We start from the raw sequence: 14,507 nt of genomic DNA, 5'->3' as shown, positions 1-14,507 counted from the left end.
TAATTGATTTATAAATCACTTCACCGATGCCATTGACTCGCTAATACATTCGCCTAATAAATTGGAAAATTAATAATTCAGTGCAACAGGTTTCCGTAATTTAACCACCTACACAATATTTTATATTGTACACTCAGGTGTGTGCGCTTCTTGCTTCGGTCGTTGGAGTCGCGTGGACTTTTTGTCACGAAGCCAAACTGGTTCCGCGAGACTGTGTAATAGGACACCATAAATCTTCCTTTTCTCATCAGAAATATTTTAGCCTCCCTCCTTCCGCAATTAATAAAGTCGCGCCGTTACTTCTTCACCGTTTAAATTAATATGTAAAAAATTAATCGAAACGCTTATGAGGTAAACGCCTATAATGAAACAATTGCATTCCTGCTGAAAATTTGTTCTCATTTTGCTTTAACGAAGCTTCTGTATTTGATGTAATAAATTATGAAGCTTAAAAAACTGCATATAATCAACTTGGTTTCTGAAAGACTCGTTTTTAAAATACATTGACTTGTCTTAAGATTTTCGAATAGCGGCGTATCACACTGTATCGATTACAAATGGACAAATTCAAGTTCTACGAGGCAGAAATACTCGAAAATACATTTAAACGACTATTTGACAGATCGCGCGCGTGAAACCGTGAAAAATCGCTTGCCACCCCGTTTACCGTTCGAAATGTAACTCTCGTCCATTACATTACGTGAGAAGGCGTGTTTACACGGTGTGAAAGGCGTCGCGGCTTCAGGACGGACCAATCGATGATTTCTCGAGAGTCATTAACTCATATAACGAATGATCCTGAGAGCGGTGAGCGTTTGCTGGATCTGTAATACCGCCATGCTATAGCTATGCCTGTCAATCGCACCGGTTTCAAGAAATCACGGACAGTTTCGCGATCTGAAAACCGACAACGACTGCTCGTTTCACCCTACTTTCAGGTGAAAATCCATCGAATTTCTTTTCGTGTCTTACTGCTGTCTAACTCTCTAACTCCCGTACGCATTCAAATTGCAAATTGATAATTCTACTCAGTGTGTCAGTTCATAGCAGCGCCAGTAGAGTCTTTGGTTTCGTTTGTTTTTCAATCTTTCCTGTAAGAAATTATGATTTTCAATAAAAAGTTTTCGATAAAAATGAAACATCGTGATTTGGAAATCGGAGGATTAAATATTTCAAAAATTATCCGCAAATTTGGCAGAGTAATGTGAAAAATATTAAAAGTTACTATATAGTTAGCAATTATTATAGATTATTGATAGAAGATCGGTATCAATATATAGACGTTTAAAGAATTGTCTACTGCGAGTAAATCTGACAGAATAAATTAGCGATAGATATTTTTAACTATGAACGGCTTTCAAGACATTTTCATGTAATTTATTTATTTGATCGTGACCGGAGAGCGTAGGTTCAATGTTTAGATTCGGATTTTTATATTCTTTGATTTTACCTGTTTAGTTATCCTTGAGAGCTTTTCCATTTTATCATATATATTATCATGTACATAATATCGCGACATAAACTCGTTGGTTTAGTTTTTGGGATTTCAGTTTAGTTAGCGTTTAGTTTTTAGTTAACCAAGTAAAATATTTACTGTCGTTAAATCACGCGGAAAATTGGTAAAAATAAAGTCAAGAACCATGTTCGAAGGAGAATGCCACACGTGCAACTCTCGAGTTTGAATGCATCACTTCGATAGGTCAGTGCATGTCTGACATGAACGTAATTGGTATCTATCGGAAACACGTCAAGATAAGATATCGGTTAACAACGTTATCGTGCTCGTCCGTGTGACGCGAAACGTGGTTGTCTTCTTTTAACCGAAACGCCGGCGTTTAACTTGGCCTCGTTACTTTTATCGACAAATCTTAAAGATCGATCCAGTCTAGCGCAACGTTCCGCGTCGCGCGATCGTGTCTTCTCCCAGATATTAACACCGTACTCTGCTATTTGTGATACACCGTTTTCAGTCATCCAGTGAAATATATTCTCAAATAATCGAAATAAAGTTCATTATTTTCGTTGTGCTCCATTTCGCGCAATAAATATAAACTTCGTGGCAGGTTGCTCGTTCTGCTACAATTGTATTCAACTGAAGTAAAATTAAGTTGCGGTGCGGGTTTATAATGTCATAAGTGACATGTATCGTACAAGGTATATTTTCCTTTGGAAACGTATAGACGTAAAATCGAACTGTTTTTACCGTGATACGTAAACTAACACGTTTTCAAACGAAAGTTCCTGTGGATAGACGTTAATTGATGATGTGCTACTGAGGTGTTAAATTAATCATCGACGGAGGTATCGATAAGACTTTATTAGAAATTCCTCTATTACGGGTTCTCTCGTTATAAATAGAAACGAAGAAGAGAAATATAATACCTTAAGTCAATTTTTCATTACCAAGATTAAATCTTGATCGACCGGGCTGAGTTGTACGGTTGTTGGGTTTCTAACCATTAATCTTGTTTATCGTTTTCTTCTTTGTTTTCTTTTTTTTTCATACGTCATTTATTATTTTCTGTTATCTTTTTTACATAATATAGGTTATTGCAATTTTCTGCTTTCTTGTTTTCTTCTTTTCGCATTTATATGGCTATGTATGTATATCTGTTAATAAAAGAGCTAAAGAAAACGAGAGAGAAAGAGAGAGAGAGAGAGGAATCGTAATTCTCAGTCGTATTATTGCTAATTAATTTATACGTTAATTATATTGCTATTAGGTGTATTACGTATAATACATTTTAATTATATATTTATATCATTTATTTATGTTTTAATTTTTATTAATTATAATTCTCTTTTTTTTACAGATCGGCGCAGGAGCCATGTCATCGGATCGGCACCACGGATCGCGAGAAATCGACGTAGAACCGGGAGAATCGGATCACCTGCCGGATACTTTCCGAACCGAGTGAAATCGAATACAAAAGATCGTCGGCCAATAATCGGGGATCGACACACGTGATCGGCCCACAACAGCTTGCAACCTACGGCCTCCCTGCTGGCCTGGCCAGCTACTATGCGAATTGAAGCTCTCATCACCCTCGTCGCGGTGAGTTTGCCGTTTTCAAACCTTTCAACGCGATAGATATCACTTCTTCTCGGTTCATTCTTCGTTATGATCGATATATTTAATATTTGAGGACTGTATTGTCATTTTTGCACGACCGATTCGGTTTTATTGCATGAGTTGAAAAAAGTATACGAAAATAGCGTTTGTTTTATTTATAGCAGAATACATATACAGGGTATTTCACCTAACTTGACCATCTTAAATGTCTCGTTTATTTTTTATGATAGTACTTAAAAATGTAGAGAAATTATTCATTTGCCGTCTCCAAAAGTGTATTAAAATTAATTTTGAACACTTTTTGAGATAAATACTTTCCACTGAAACATAGAAATTTCTTACCTTTACCTTCTCTTCATACAAACGCGATTTTCTCGTCGAAGATTACGCGAGGGTCAACATATTGTAGATCGTTGAATTTGTTTTTTTATGAACTATAAGACTGTTGCAATGAAAATGTGTAGTTCCATTTAAAAATATTTCGATATCTTTGAAATTTCGAAAAAAGTATCGCTGAGAAAATGTTTTGCCTATCACCACATTTGCCCCTTTGAACCGAATATTCTCTTTGATTTTTTTTGCTATCATAAAAAATAAGCGAGATATGTAAAATAGATCAAGTCTGGTGATATATTCTGTATAGCAACCTCAATTTTAAGGTAAATTATTGGAAAGAATATATCGAACGATTCGATATATGTATCTAATACGAGATTAAATAGGATTGGAAAGTTTACAGATTTCTTAATATGAAAATTATCAAGATTTTTTTTATTTTGCAGCAATTACTTAAATTCCAATATTCCCCGCTAAAAACGTAGTAGTACTCGTTATTTCATTGTCTATTTTCTTTTTTTTTTTATAACTTTTTACGGTAATAAAATTTAAGTAAACTTCGTCCGTAACAAACGTAAAGAAAAATTACGAACTACGATTCAACATCTACGTATATTAAGAAGCAGGATAAACTATGGTTAAAGTTACTATATGAATTAGACTTTTGCTGTTCTTTTTATATCAAATAACAGATGTAGCTCGAAAGCACCCCTAAATCGCTTTTGTCAGACGTTGTTGATACAAGAATGTTTCATAGTTTTATTGGCAAAACAGTGCCACGTTTATTTGGCTAGCAGGTGTTAAAATAACATTTGCATAAATCTGGCTTACCGCTACAATAAGTAATGTTGCGCGCATGTTAGAGCCGTACAACTCGAATGCCAACACAAACGATAACCGTGATAACTATCCGGATTTAAATCATCGCCCATGGAGAGTGGGTGTAATTACCGTACTATTCTCACGTACTTTCGACGACATTCAGCCCACAAGATCAAGAATTGCACGGTTGAAATATATTCCACGATCCGAATGAATATCAAGATTCGTTGTTCGCAGGATTACAAAATTTCACAATCAAATTCTAACGTCGGCTCATCCTTTTTCTTTGACTCATCATTCCTTTTAGCTCACTGCTGGGCGCCGTCGGTGTATTTTCGGACATAAATCCCTGTGGTCAAGCCAACCAACGATTAGGTTTTTCTAATGACGAAAATTTCCAACCCACGCGTTCTTTCGTTCATCGTCGGCGACATGTCTTTCTTTTTAACTATTCTTTCACGAGCGTTAGGAAATAATCCGGCTCAGGGGATAAATAAAGCAATACGAAGTTTAGTACCTGATAAATCAACGTCAACTTTGTTGCACTCTGTCCTCTATTACAGGTTTTTATAGGCAGTGTGCAAAGCAGTTTCTTCGTGGCTTTGAATAATTATAAACATTTAGTGTCTTGATTCAATAAACATAATACCTTTGAATAAAATATGTTGGAAGTAATAAGATGTAGAAATTTATGTCAGCCCGCCGTGAGTTGGTCTTTTACGACCTGAACTATCAGGCTTCGATGTGCATCTAATAATACTAGGTTTAACGATTACAATTAATGTTTTACGACGAAAATAGATATTCACCTTCCGTACATACGTATATTGCCATGCTCTAAAAATCATAATGTTACAATATCGAATACTACTACATGTAATAAATAACCAGAAAATGTCGTTGTCCCATTATAAATTCCAGTGTGTGTTAAATTAAACCATAACTTCAATCATCGTCTGTCGACCCACGTTTAATGACATGAATAGCGTGTTCGATAACCTCAGTTATTCACCCTCATCGTGGAAAAATTTACAATACTCTGGCACCTGCGTGATATAATTCGCTATTCTTTTCGCATTCCACGGTCCGAGATTTTAACGAGATTACAGGAGATATACTGTTTCTTACGGCTTGAGACACGTTACACTGGGCTCGAGGTGTTCGTGAGCTGTTTTAATGACACGGTTATTCGGTCGGCGGCATTGCGAGAATATCGGGAACGCATTGATTTTTGCGGCGAAGATCGATTACCGTCGGTGCAAATTAATAATACTGCCTTTCACCGCGAGATTTCCAAGGCGATTCGCTAGTCTCGACGCGTAGATCATAATATTAAAACGCATTACGAGCAATGCGACAATGGCGGGAATCGGCGCCGGTCTGGCGTTCGTTCTATAATCAAAAGTCCCTAAAACCAGATGACTCGATATCGAATAGTATTAGAATTACTGAAGTAGATTTACGACAGTACATTTTTGAAGATTTGTATGGTTGTTCGTGTATAGACGAAGATTCGTTCCTTTTTTTATCTCTCCCCTTATCTTTTATTCTGATTTCCTTGGTGCAAGATTTCTTTGTACTTTAGTCATTGATAATTTTAGTATATTTAGTATTGAATTTATTGGAAAAATATCGATATTCTCATGTTACTCTCTGTTAATCTCACTGAATATTTAATTTAACAAATTTTAAGAATAAAATCAAAGACGTTGATTCTAATAAGAAACCCTAAAAACTGAAGAGATCTACGGCAAATTATCTTACGATCATTGAACCATCCACTATGATTTGAGTGCACGGAGAATTCTTGTCATCGACGTAACGAATAGCAAATAATTACAATACGCTTGAAAACTATTGGAATTCCTTCTAAACATATGTATGTTTTATATTTTTATCTTTTATAATTTATCACGTATGGTAAAGGGGCGTTTAATCCCCCAAAAATCTTGCAGCCAACTGTAAATATACCATGCTTCAACATAAATTCCTGCTCGTTAGACTTTGCATCTGAAGATTTCGCGAGGAATCACGATCCTCTGGTTTTAAAGAGATTTGATTTATTACTTGCCGCTGCGAATTTGCCTACTCCTGTTTCGTGGAGGTAATTGTGGTAAAGTATGCGGAAGTTAGCCATGCTAAGATACTCGTGAGTTTTCGCGTTGCTGTGTATATATGTTATACACGTGGGAGGTGATTTAAGCGGTTTATTTAATTAGTTTTTTTCTATTTCGTGCCGCTATCCACTCTTTGTCTCGAGAGAAACGATTATATATCAGTTCTTGGAAGCGTTATCACGTTATTAATGGAGAAAATTCCTTTCATCTTGTAGTAAATTCAAGTGCTTCTGTTCTTTGACGAATCTCGTTGTTTGAGTTGAATTCTTCATTGGCTAATTCGATACTATTGGTATCTTAAGTAATTTTCTTATCAGCCTCCTTTCCTATAAATAATCCACAAAGATATCTATATATATAAACGTTATTAAATCTTCATACTTCTTCGATATAATCATTTCAGTTTATATTACCAAACACCGTAAAATTCATAGTCCATCAGCCAAACTTTATACGTATTCCCTATTAAAATATTCAACAGCCTATCATTAAAACTAACAATCGATAAACCACTATTTACGATCGAACTGAAAGTTTCCTCTTCCTTCGATCCACACCACTGTAATCATAACCCCGATATGAACCAGACGAATCCCATTACCATATGTATAATCGCGATTTCTACCAGCTAATTAGGTTTAAAGCTTCCTCTTTCGCACCTGGAATTAATCTATTCTATACCGCTACGCGAGGCGTCATCGAGTTTCCTTCGATCAATTTCTGACCGGAAGCGCACCTCGATCCCAATCATTTCGCGGCTCGCGCGATCGCTATCCCTATTAAAGGCAACGGCCGATATCGCATACCAGTTTTATCTGGGCGACATTACGTGCTGACGTACGAATATCCCTAGCCGATTAATATCACCATCGCGATGTTGTCCCATGATATTGATAAATGATAATCGCCGGTGCGCCGCGGCCACGGCGCGCCCCCTGTAACGCAAATAATTTAATAATGGCAGATTAGCACTGTCGCGGACGAGAGGTAGGATCGGCTTGCGAACGACGCAAGGAAAATCGTCGAGGACATTAGTATGCTAATCGTTTCGTCGGCGCCAATGGCCCCAATAAATAATTCTCTTAACGCGAGAGTCGGACGACAGCCTGTCCGCTGCTTGTAACCGCTACCGTTACCTGTTCATCCCCCATGTGCACTGCCAGCCTCGGTCACGGTCTCTCTTCGATGATTTTCTAGGTTTATCACGGTTTCGCTAAGAAAAAAGAAAGAGAAAAGAAAAAAAGGAAAAAAAAGACAGACATCGGCGATTCACCCGTAATCGCGCGATAAATTACATAAAACGCTATATTTCATTCGTCGTGTATCATTCGGCTTGTCCCTCGTGTATCATTATCAGGATTCAGGATTATTTTGCTTGCCACAGCGGTTAAAACTCTCCTGCGAACGCTCGAAGCGAGACGAGTAAACACGGACCTGGCGTTCCAGTGATAAGAGTTGTTAAGCGCAGGCTCGTTGTTGAGCAACCTAGCAAATCGAGATTTTTCTGGTTTTCTTAGCTTTTCTTCAGGGGATTAGGTGATTGGGAGATTCAGGTTGTGAGTGGAAGATCTTGCAGCGTGATGTAAGGCTGTTTATAGGCAAATCTATATTTATTGCTTATCGACTTGAGAAGGATACGTTGGGCATTATATGACTGATCGATGTGCTTATCGACGTATTACGCGTGTACTAACAATTTTATAAGACTTTGCAGGTGTCCTGTTATGAAAAATCGTACAATGATAATTATTCCTAAGTCATGATAAATAAAAATACATTGGAGAAAATATTCTATTTGTATTTTAATACGATAATTTTAGAAACATGATCATATCGAAACGTAACACTTTGTGTGTTTGTCATGAACGTGACCCATGTTCGCCAATATTATCACACGACGTGTGTTACTTGTGTGATTCGATATTATAAGACAATGGGATAATATGACTAGCAGAGGTGTAACAGCGAGTAAGAAAAATCGATCAATCATGAGAACGGGAGGCATTGCTAGTCTAACAACGCTACGCTATAGCATCCAGTTACTTTTATGAAACTTTCACGCTCGTTTCTTGTTGATGAAAGGATAACATTTCGAAAGAAATCACAGTATGCTCTTTTTACAGAGAACTTATTAACCATTAGCTCTTATCCAAAAGCAACGCAAGTTCTTCTTAGATACTGGTTTGAAAATTTCGCCAACGAGAGATAAGGCGAGCGTTAAAAATAAAATTCATCGATCACGCGGTGATTTTGTGGAGCAAAACAAGGCGTAAAAATGACAGCAGGCGTCAACTTTGGCGTTAGGAAATTAAGTCACGATTAAATACATCGTGTAATTTCTCAGTTTCGCCGGCGTATAATTTGCTCCTCTAATGACAGTGATTGGCTAATTAATTGATCGGTAGTGAATAAATCCATGATTAAATGATCGCGTGTCTCTCGATAATGATACTTTGAATATCGCGCCGGTTAAGTGGAATAAGTGTGCTCTTTCATCAAGCCTCCTGCGAAGAATACCTGACGATCGATCGAATACACCTGTGATCGAGGAAAAAAGGCGAGAGATCGTCTTTCAGGGTTTCGAAGCGAGCACGATTGAAATACCACTCGATTCTATTGGGAATCATACGATGACGTTGTGTATCGATTTCAAAGCAGCCGGCCTCCTCCGGCTGAATCATCCACCCACGCGTGCTTCTTACTGTTCGTGATCTCCATCGTATCGTTCAACTCATCGATCAGTTCGTTCTTTCATTGTTAATTCGTGGAACTGTGAAAGTAGGTGCGAAATTTTCACGGTGGCAAACCTGTGTAACATTGAATTACATTTTCGTCTTTTTTAAATTATATTTTAGCTACGTATCACTAGATCGTAACATTATATTAGCACGAATTGATTTATTTATAATAATTATTAATTTCCATGTTATTATAGTTGGTTACTATTATGGTGAGAAATTCTGTTTATGAAAGAGTAACAATTTTGACAATCAACGTAGATTAATGTTCATGCAATAAGAACAGTTTGGTGGATATGTAAATTAATTGTATTATTTTGTGTCTACTTGAACCTTTAGAATAATTCAAAGTATAAACAAAAAATTTGAGAATTGAGAAACGAAGAATTTAATAAGATATTTTTATGCTAACCAAATTTCTTTTTTATATAATTCTATCATATATAATTAAACAGAATTCACTGATACTTACACCTTTTCCTCTTTTTTAATTTGTACAAGAACATCATCCAGACACGTACAATTAGTGTAGAACGCCTTCTGCTATTATCATCGAAACGCATCGTGGCTATCGAGCCTGTAATTTAAAAGAATTTAAAAATAATATATTACGAATCGTCGTTGGAAATATAAAAGAGGGTTGGTCCACACGAGTGGACCCTGTGTTTGCTTTGTTCCGGTTCTTTATCTTCCGGTGATTTAGCGTGTCGTGGGTGGATTTTCGCCTCTGGCGCGTTATCCTGCAGAAGGGCTTTTGGTAGAAACCCTCTTTCGATAGAAATCAGTTCACAAATGGATGACGTTTCACGATTGAAAAAGTGCATTTACTCGTACAATATGTTTCAAAGCTTGAAAGGAATATGCTTTTTTAAGGATATCGTCTCGTGATTGTAGTCCGATTAATTTCTACTTGATCTTCATTTTATATTATATAAGTTAAAATTTTACTAAATTTCAGTATTTCAGTCCGCTTAAAATATTTTTAACCAACCAGATTCATAAATAAGAATTATGAACGAGACGAAGACCATTTTTACGATATGTAGTAGAAATTCTTTTTTACGTAATCACCAGTTTCCGCACGTACCGCAAAACGAAAGGTCCAAAGTTAGGCATCCTCGAGCTTCAAATATGTGTCCCCCTTTTTTCTGTATCTTTTAATAAATCTTTTATTTCATCCATGTACTTATCAAATTTCCTTTTTATCATGTATCGTATTATATCATATTCTTTGTAGGAGTATCCAATCATTCTATATTAATTTCTGCTTCAACTATAAATAGTTCTTCTAATTAAATAATTCTCATTCAAAATATTTCCTCTCGTTATTTCCAATCTTAATGCTGATATTTTCTACGATATTCAAATTCTTTCTTTCACGCATACAAAAGTAAATTTCATCGTTGATAAGTTACAGTACACTTAAACCACGGAATTCGATTCGTTTTCGATCTTTACACTTCTAAATTCAACAAACCACGAAAAAGAAGCGATTCCCAGGCATCTGCGTGGGTTTACGCGTGGCGCAAGAATCGTTAATTTGTCGCGTCGGGAAGTACAAGCGTCCTGCGGTCTCATGTGGTCCTACTCGCACGTTTATGAACGACCTTTACTATTGTAAACGTATGCAGGATACGTGGTGCAGGATTTACGCGTGTACGATACACGTACGAAACGGTGAAGCGACTAACCAAATATTTATACATGTCAATCATAAGAGACGACGAAGCGTCGTACGCTGTCTAAACAGGCCGCAGGGGCCTCGTGCAACGCGCAAGCCATCCGGTAGCGTTCAACATCGTGGACCTTTCCGTTGCTCGTTGCTCTATCTCTAACAAGCCTCTCGATAGTTACCGTTTGTCATGCGCTCCAAGTCTTGTTTGCTTCCCCATGGAAGAAAATCATAGACCGATCTGTAAGGCCATCTAATTTTCATCTCGACTGCTGTTTAAGTGAAATTACAGTAGACTATGTTACGTGATTCGAAAAGTAGCATTGCCTGTTCAGAATAAAGAATGTAATATTTCTGATTAAAATTGTTTCATGAACTCATTTCTTAGGTATTTCTTTTGTTTGATTTTTCTGTTTGTACTTTTACTTTATCTTTTATTGACTTTTCTAATTTTGGTTACCAGTATATTTTCCTTTTCTTTAATATATAATATTTATTATTAATGCAAATCTACGCATCTACACGCATTTAATTCAATTATTATTTCTGAAACAGTAATCCTTATATCTATATTTACTTCTGACGTTGAATTACCAGCTAAGGTTTATATCTTTCTTCGTACGAAAGAAAAAAAAAAAAGAAATACAATTAATCTAAATCTAATTCAAATTTGCACGAGAGATATTAAACAATGGAAATACTATAAAGTAGCCCAGAAAATGGCAAAAGGCTGTTGTTGAAACTCTCGGTAAACTGCTATAAGTCACAAGTGCGTTCGCTCGTGGCAGATGCACAAAGAGTATGCTAATAATACGAGTCGTTGCATTGACGTTCAATAAACACGAGTTTCGAATTCTATCACGAGTTTATCCAGTAAACCGCTATTAACGTTTGCACACGACAAAACGCGTCAAGATGGGAGGATGCTTCACTTCAAAGCCATTTCATTTAATTCGACGCTCATTGTAACTGCATTTGCACGAATCCTCAACAATCAACCATCACCACGTCGACCACATCATAGACGTCGAGAAATTCATACAACTTCGATCATTTAATCATCGTAAAAGTTTAAAGTCTAAAAAAAAAAAAAAAAGGAAAAAAGAAGGCAGTGTACCATACTCGAAGAAACCTTGCTTTCCTCCATTATTTTATTCGATTAGTTTAAGCAAACACGTATTTAGGTGTATGTATGTAAGTCGGTTACCAATTAACGGCCTGCTTGACAAATTTATCGACGACTCGAAATTCTATCCCGATCTGCTCGCGAATTTATGATGCGTTCCGCGTTCTACACGCTTTACAACTCTTATTACGCTAATTGGTCCTGCCGTGTGTACGTATCTGTTTACTACCGTTAATTTGCACCTTGGTTTTTATTTCTCGCGTAACGAGCCACCGATCTTTCGTTAATATATGCATACTCGACTGGAGAAAGTTCCATACAACGGATTACATGCATAATCGACGACTTCTTTCCACTGTCTGTGAGCTGTTGCGATTGCGGAACGCGATACAGGTCCGTGGATCGAGCCTTTTCTGCGGCTCATCGTGTGATCGCAGGTTGTCAAAGGTTAATAAGTTCTGCCACTGACATTTTCGGTTGCCGGATCTTAACACTAGTTACGTCTATGGCTTATGGTTATGTGGCTTCTAGGGAATAAACTTAATGCTTGGGAAGGATTAGAGTGTACGATTAGCATAATCGAAGTTTACTACTAAAGTACATGGTTGGACAAGTGATTTATGGTAATAAGTTATTATGTACTATTAGTTCAGCGGCTCAACTACAATTTTATTAATACTCGACCTTTTACGATCAACCGTGTATTTTGTTTCAGTCTATATCGGTAATTTACGAAGTTGGAGATATTGTACTTAGAAAATCATTCAAGTTGTATCAAATAGTATCTACAGCTTGACATTTGATCATGTTAATTCAATTAATTGCTTTAAACTTATTAATTATGTTGTTCACGGAGCACGGCCAATATTTTAGATTTCGTTTATTTGCTTATCGAAAAGGGAGCTAAGGGATTCTCAGATTACGTTCTAAAATTTAAACTTTTCGTCTGATCTTGATATTTTCCTATTATCAGCAACGAGCAAAAAGTAGATACTTAATACTACAAATCTTTAACAACTAGTAATACAGACGTGTAAAGCATTCGATATTGGATGAGAGGCAAAGGAAATAGCTTGTCATAAGCCATGAAGATAAAAGCGACAAAAATTGGTTTAACAATGGATTGCATCGCCGTCGTCGTATCCTGGTGGCAACATAGCAATTAGGCGTGTCTATGATTTTCTCACGTTCCACGCGTCGATCCGCCGCAAAAAGCGAAACAGGGACGACGGGGATTGCGTAAAATTTTTATGCACATTTCGAAAGACCTTTCGTCGCAGCCAACGATGTCGTAGACGCGATATATTCAAATTACCGCCACCTTATTACGATACGACAAGCTTATTACGATAGGCAGGCGGCGTATATCGAGAGCCACGGGTGTATACGCGCGTCTATCTCCGGTTATTTGCCATATAACGGAACAGTTCTCAGCTCTACGGTGAAACGTTGAGGCTCGTGGAGACCTATAAATTATTGCCGTACGTCTATCCAATCGCAGCTCGGCCGGCTGGTGAGTTAAAAAGAATCACGGACCAATGGTGGCAGAGAATGTCCAACGCTCGTAACTACCGCCTCCGGTTCAGGACGGGCGCAGTAAAATCGGAAATATCGCCGTAGAAATGCGTTACGCTATCCGATCGATCGACGAGCGTATCATATTGTATGATAATCGTGGCCGATATCGGTTGTGGCGATCCATCATACGGAATTCCATTCTCTGACCTGGAAATTCGTCGCCCTGTCGCGCGTTGCACGCGAAACGATGCCAAGGATCTCAAGGAGTAAAAATTGTAGGCGGTAGCCATTTCGATGGTTGATAGGCGAGCTGGTCGCGATGCGATTTCATTGGTTGAAACGGACAGCTAGGAAACCGTGGAACGATTTCCAGATTGTGAAAACCGTGTCGATTGATCTTGTTTTCTATCCCGGGAGATTTGTTGCTTCGACAGTCTATGCAGGATTTAAGAGACAGTTTAATTAGATGCAGTGTCGTGCTGTGCACGGTGTATGACTTACGTCAGAGAGTAAGAAATAGATTATTTTTTATTTCAGATGAAATTCTATTGCCTCTTTGTTGTATGCCAGTTGAATGTCTTTCAGATTTTATTGAAGAAGTATTTCTTATTGAAAGTACATTACATATACTCTTTGATATTTCATAGAAAGCAAATCTTATTTTACTTAAGAACGCCCTATTCAAGATTATTATCTTTAATCATTTTAATGACTATTTATAATACTTGTTTCTCTTTCAATAAAAGCGTTAATTAAAGAAACGATGCATTTTCACGCAAAACGAAGTGACTCGGTAAAAAATTTCCCCGTTATTCCATCTACTCTTCACCTACAAAATGCTTGTATGCTCATTATTTTAAAATCGCAATAAAATCAAGCAACTCTAGGATTAACTCTTAATTAGCTTTTTCCGTCTAACCATGTTGATCCAGTATATCGAATTAAATTAACTCGGTGCGTACTCGTTCAACGTATTCTTAATAGACCATTAGACACGACTTATGGTTGTATTGCATCGTCATTTGGAGCACCACGGACGAGTTCTTCAGGTAGCATAAGTTTTCGCGTGAAATCGTTGCGTCGACACACCCTCTTCGTACGGTAA

General features: G+C 37.2%; 1 protein-coding gene across 3 annotated transcripts in view; it reads left to right on the top strand.

Moving 5' to 3' along the window:
- Positions 1-14,507, top strand: part of LOC126915711 (uncharacterized) — a 112,202-nt gene that overhangs the window by 88,602 nt on the left and 9,093 nt on the right. For all 3 annotated transcript variants that reach the window (XM_050720651.1, XM_050720653.1, XM_050720652.1), the window contains exon 2: positions 2,814-3,055. In XM_050720651.1, the coding sequence (XP_050576608.1) occupies positions 3,023-3,055 (33 nt within the window). In that variant the 5' untranslated portion in view covers positions 2,814-3,022. The remainder of the gene's footprint in view (positions 1-2,813; positions 3,056-14,507) is intronic.

Source organism: Bombus affinis, chromosome 4 (assembly GCF_024516045.1).
Source record: "Bombus affinis isolate iyBomAffi1 chromosome 4, iyBomAffi1.2, whole genome shotgun sequence".
NCBI lineage: Eukaryota > Metazoa > Arthropoda > Insecta > Hymenoptera > Apidae > Bombus > Bombus affinis.
The sequence above is the reverse complement of the archived record's forward strand: the minus strand, read 5'-3'. Positions and strand labels throughout refer to the sequence as shown.